Source organism: Quercus suber, unplaced genomic scaffold (assembly GCF_002906115.3).
Source record: "Quercus suber isolate HL8 unplaced genomic scaffold, Cork oak 2.0 scaffold_29, whole genome shotgun sequence".
In the NCBI taxonomy this organism is placed as follows: Eukaryota; Viridiplantae; Streptophyta; class Magnoliopsida; order Fagales; family Fagaceae; genus Quercus; species Quercus suber.
Genome location: NW_027069494.1, coordinates 999,370 through 1,005,109, shown reverse-complemented (window position 1 = coordinate 1,005,109; position 5,740 = coordinate 999,370). Strand labels below are relative to the sequence as shown.

Genomic DNA, 5,740 nt, shown 5'->3' with positions numbered 1-5,740 from the left:
ATTCCTCACGGATTGAAAGGGAAGTGGTGGGATTAACCTTACAGGATGATAGCAATTCTCGCTCTAGCTCCGCGTTTGTTTTGCAAGCTTGTCCATGCCCACTTTTTGAATGTACTAATCAGGGTAGTGCTAATCCTGCTCCAACCAAGAAGCTAAGTTGCACAGACACGGACACAGATACGGACACGGGGATACGACAATTTTTGAAAAATAAGGACACGACACGGCAGGGACACGGCGGTTACCGGCGGTTAAATAATTAATTAAATTTTATATTTAGGCATATTTTTTAATGTTTTTAGACATAAAATACGTTTATGTCTAAAATTTAAATTATATAAAAACTACAAATAAGTAAACAACACCCAAAGTAGTACAATAATACACATAATGTTTAGAGTACAAACCATAAAAGGATAACAAGTTCAACATCAAACTAAAAACACAAAATGATAACAAGTTCAACGTCAAACTATAAACATAAAAGGATAACAAGTTTCAAACTTTCAAGATTATCACAGAACAACAAAATCATCATCATCAACATAATTATCATCCTCAGCAATACTTGTCTCCATCTCTGGCTCATCTAGTGTGAGATAAGCAATCTCAAGCAACCCAGGTCCTCCAAATGATCCATCCCAATTATCTCCACCAATGTCCCACTTCTTAGTTTCTCCAGTAGTGTACTCGGGCCTCCTTCTTGAAAGAAGTCAAAGATTAGAATGAACAAACACTAAATCTTCAGCACGTTTAGGAGTAATTCTATTTCTCCTCATACAATGGATGAAGCCATATGTACTCCAATTCCTCTCAGCACATGATGATGAGCAAGGCTGTCCAAGAAGCTTTAGAGCTAAAGTTTGAAGCACAGGTAAATTGGACCCATAAGTTGACCACCAAAGCAATGGATCATAGGTCCACCTATCCACCATGTTATCATCATCATAAGCCTTAACTCCGAAAACAAACCAAACTCCACATTAACATTCTTCCTATCATCAGGATCAGGAAAGAACCTTTTGAGGCACTTGTTTCTCTCCGTAGAAATTTCAGCATCCTTATGTGGCGCAACATGGCCTCTGACTTCCTCAATCCATTGATTAGTATAATACCTAGTTAAAAGCAAATAAATAAGTACAACTAATGAGTTTATTTATTTGTTTGGAAATGCCTAAAGAATATAAACGAAAGGATTAAAGAGATAGAAAAATTACTTCGGATTCAAGGAGTGGGCTAGGCAATGAAGTGGTGTGCAATTTTTAGTCCACCGTTCAATGAGTATATTGTGTACCACATCATAGAATGGAGACTCCTCATAGTCTTCCTTGCCTTCATGCCGGTATATTTCTTTCTTCACATTTTCTATCATGGAATCCCACATTTCATACACCTTATGGAGAATAGGTGCATCCGTGTCAGCCACTCGAAGCATCTCATAAATAGGTTCTGTGAATCTCAAAATATATGCAACCTTGTCCCACCACAAATCATTCAAAACATAATCCCTCACAGTTTGAGCTTTTCCCACATCATCTTCTCTATATGACATCCATTCCTCACTAATGACCATATTTCGAAGATTTTGTTTTACTTGATACAATCTTTTAAGCATGATGATTATTGAAGCAAATCGTGTTTCAGCAACAGCAAGTAACTTCAAAGGGGAATATGAATTAAAAATTGCTAATCTCATAGAATGATTTGTGATGAAAATACGAATGAAAGTTGCCTCATCTGAAACTTGTGCAATCCAGTTACATTCATTATATGCAACCTCATTCTGCAAAGAGTTCTTAGGTGCACATATATTCTTCAAGGCCAAATTGAGGGTATGCACAACACAAGGTGACCAAAAAATATGAGGATATTCAGCTTCAACAATAGACCCTGCAGCCTTCATAACAGATGCATTATTAGTAATAATTTGGACAACATGTTCATGCCCAACCTCTTCAATGACCTTTAAAAACAAATCAGCAATGAAATGCTTGTCTTTGTACTCTTTGGTACCATCAATGGATTTGATAAAAAGGGCCCTTTCTCTGATGTAGCCATAAAATTGATGAGTGGCCTTTTTTGTACATCTGTCCACCCATCACTTACAATGCTTAAACCCTTTTCTTTCCAAGAGTCTTTAATTAACCTCAACAACTTCTAAATATGTGCCCTCTCTTTTTGCAACAAAGTTGTTCTTAATTTATTGTAACCCGGAGGAACATAGCCCGCTAAATTATTATTAGCTGCAAATTTGATCATCTCAATCCAATATGGGTTCTTAGCAAAGTGAAAGGGTAAACCAGCAGAATAAAATGTCCTAGCAATAAGAGAATCTAATTGCTCTCGACATTGATTGTTAAAAGCCCTCTCCAAAGGAGAATTCCCAGTCCCTTTTTTTTTTGAAAAAATGGATGACTTGTAGCTGAACTACTCTCCTTACTGCCCAAATTAGGACTAGTAGGAGAATCAGATGGAAAGACACTAGCCTAGGCTTCTTCAATCTACGCGAAGATTCCTCATACGCATTTTCTAATTTCAGCATTTCATTCTGATTCTCATCTCCAACCTTGGCACATGCTTGTATTCCAAAGTTAGACAATTTTAACAAGTGTGCCTTCACCCTTGAATAAGACCCCTTGAAAGTTTTTTCACAATATTTACATTTGAAAGATACATTCCCACCACCAACACTTGCTTTTTCTAACTTAGTAACATATTTCCATAGAGGAGCACCAGCTACCTCAGCTGATAATTTTTCGCTTTCAATTTCGGTATTCATTTGAGTAAAATCACCTACAATATTTAACTTTAATAAATAAATAAAACTACACACAAAAAAACAAATTTATAACATATAAGTTATAACTTATATGAAAAAAAAAAAAAAAAAAAAAAAAAACACACACACACACACACACACACACACACACACACACAGGGCACCCACAGGCCACGGCCACAGCAGCAGTGAAAAAAAAAAAAAAAAAAACACACACACACACAAATGACAAAACACAAAACGCATTATAAGTTTTATAACTTATATAAGTAATGGACCAACAGAACACCCCCCATTCAATGCATTCACCAGAAAGTGAAAAAAAAAAAAAAAAAAAACAGAGAGAGAGAAAGAGAGCTCGGACCTATTGTCCACGCCGAGAGAGAGAGAGATCGGAAGGGACAGAGGACAAGCGGCACGGCGTCAACGTCGGAGCTCGCCGATCGGGCCGATTTAACTCCGGCGAAGTACAGAAGGCAGCGGGGTTATCAGTCAAAGTGAGTGGTGAGTCTAAACTTGAAGAACTTTTTGAGATGTGTTTCAAATTTCAGTCAGAATGAGTCTAAATTGGTTTATTGGGTTAGGGTTATCACAAAATCAATGGTGATGCTAAGTCCACCTGTCAAAATCTGTGTTTTTTTTTTTTTTTCACTGCTGGCGTGTCGGACGAGTCGGATCCGCGTCGGAGCCGTGTCGGCGCCGCGTCTGCGCCGTGTCAGAGAAACAAAAAAAAAAAAAAAAGGGACACCGTCGGACACCGGAATCTGGCGCGTCGTGGCCGTTCCGGTGTCCGACACGTGTCTGACACGGACACGACGCCAAAAATGGCGTGTCCGTGCAACCTAGCCAAGAAGTGGAAAAAGTTGGCTCGTGAAAACAAGTCTGTTAATAAAAGTGAGAGGCCGGGTTTCATGGATAGGCGTCCTGACTTGGAATTGAGTGAAGTGGCAGTGAATAAAAGACAATGCATGGACATTTGTTACTCTAACAATAAGGAAAATTCTAAGGTGGTGGCTGGTTCCTAACACCACCGATCCCTATGAGTTGCCTTACCTAGAACTGTCATAGGCTTGGGAACCCATAGACAAAAGATGAACTCGTTGCTTTAGTCAGTGTAACATAGATCCTAAGCTAGTGTTTTAATGGAAACGAAGGCTGACAAAGTTGTTTTGGAGCGAGTTGGGAGAAAGATTTAGAAGTCTAATATTTTTGTGGTCTCGAGGCATAATATTGGTGGTGGCCTAGCTTTGTTTTGGCCAACTGACATAAGTGTGGATATCCAGTCTTATTCAGACTAACATATAGTGCTATTATTGACCATGAAGTTGATGACGCTTAGCGGTTCATAGGTTTCTATACAAATCCTGACACCGTCAGTAGGGAAGATTCTTGGTCCTTAAGGCTTTGAGTAGTAGGTTCTCTCTTCCTTGGGTGTGGTTGGGAGATTTTAATGAAATTCTAATGGCAGAGGAGAAACAGGGATGGTTAGACAGACTAGAGCATCAAATGCAAAGCTTTTGTGATGCATTAGATTATTGTAGATTAGAAGATATGGATTTTAATAGCTTTTCATTTACTTGGAGTAATAGACATCCTGGGGATCAAAATGTTTGGATTCACCTTGATAGGAGTATGGTGTCAATTGAATGGATCCTACGTTTCCCTACATCTTGCATTTACCATTTGGAGGCTTTTCATTCTAACCATAAACCTATAATCTTGTGTTCAGATTCTAAGCTCAAACGGTTTTACCGTTAAGGGAGACCATTCTGTTTTGAAGCTATGTGGCTAAAGGATAACTCTTGTGAAGGTGTTGTGAGAGATTCTTGGGAAGTTAATTAGGTTGAGGGCTTGGCTTAGTGTTTCAACAAGAAAATATATACTTTCCAGGACAATTTGAGAACATGGAACCTTAATACCTTTGGCCATGTCCAAAATTCACTTCAAAGAAAGTTGGCAAATTGAAAACAATGGAGGAGTCTGGCGGGTATAGGCATAATCCCTCTCAGATTCAGGCATTAAGAGAGGAAATCCAAAAGTTGAAGTCAAAGGAGGAATGCATGTGGAAACAAGATCTCGCAATGCATGGCTAAAAGAGGGGGACCGCAATACAAAATACTTTCATTGTCAAGCCAACCAAAGGAACCTTCGAAATATTATTTTAGGTTTGGAGGATGAGGCCAGGTCTTGGATTGAGGAGGAATCAGAGATGGGAAAGGTGGCAAAGAGGTATTTTGAGGATTTGTTTTAGACTTCAAACCTATCAAGTTTTGCCGAGATTCTTGATGGTGTTCATCATAGTGTGGTAGCAAAGGGTGATATAGAGGTATGTGGTGACTTCCAAGCCGAGGTGGTTTATCAAGCTCTCAAGCAGATGGCACCACTAACGGCACCAGGTCCTGACGGTATGTCCCCTATTTTTTATAAATCCTTTTGGCATATTATGGGGAATGATGTGACTACTGTTGTGCTTAAAGCTTTGAATTCTAATAATGTCCCTGAATCTATTAACACCACATTTATTTCTCCCATTCCAAAAATCAAGAATCCAAAAAAAGTTACTGATTTTAGGCCTATAAGCTTTTGTAATGTTATTTACAAACTTATTGCTAAAGTGGTGGCTAACCGATTAAAGAAGTTTTTGGTTTAAACAGTTGTAAACACCACATTTTATACCCCTTATGACTCAGGCTTCCGTTCCCTGATGATGCTCAAACTCTAAGGCCCAAGGCTAGTTTAGAGCCCAATTATATATTAAATTGACTTGAGGTATGTTAAAATGGAAAATATAACCTTTTAAATGAGCAAAAATCTTTTTTTTGAAAATAAAATGACTAAAATGGCCCTCGGCCTACGTATGTGGGTTGCGGCTTGCGTACGCAGGCCAATGCATGCATATGCAGGCACATTCCTGCATACGCAATTAGGGTTTCAGAAATATAAGAAAGACAAATTTTCTAC

General features: G+C 38.6%; 1 protein-coding gene across 1 annotated transcript; it reads right to left on the bottom strand.

Annotated features, from left to right (window-relative positions):
• Nucleotides 1-417: 417 nt before the first annotated feature.
• On the bottom strand, nucleotides 418-2,877 carry LOC112027468 (uncharacterized). Its single transcript, XM_065770275.1, has 2 exons — nucleotides 1,218-2,877; nucleotides 418-1,115 (listed from the first exon to the last, which is right to left on the bottom strand). Exons 1-2 carry the CDS (start codon nucleotides 1,901-1,903, stop codon nucleotides 857-859), a joined length of 945 nt encoding a protein of 314 aa, XP_065626347.1. The 5' UTR covers nucleotides 1,904-2,877; the 3' UTR covers nucleotides 418-856.
• Between the last annotated feature and the right edge of the window lie 2,863 nt (nucleotides 2,878-5,740).

Excerpts from the sequence above, each read along its gene's own strand:
- LOC112027468 (XM_065770275.1), bottom strand. The coding sequence starts at position 1,903 with ATGAAGGCTGCAGGGTCTATTGTTGAAGCTGAATATCCTCATATTTTT. Across the intron at positions 1,116-1,217 it reads GCCCACTCCTTGAATCCGAA|GTATTATACTAATCAATGGA; the intron begins GTAATTTTTCTA and ends GCTTTTAACTAG.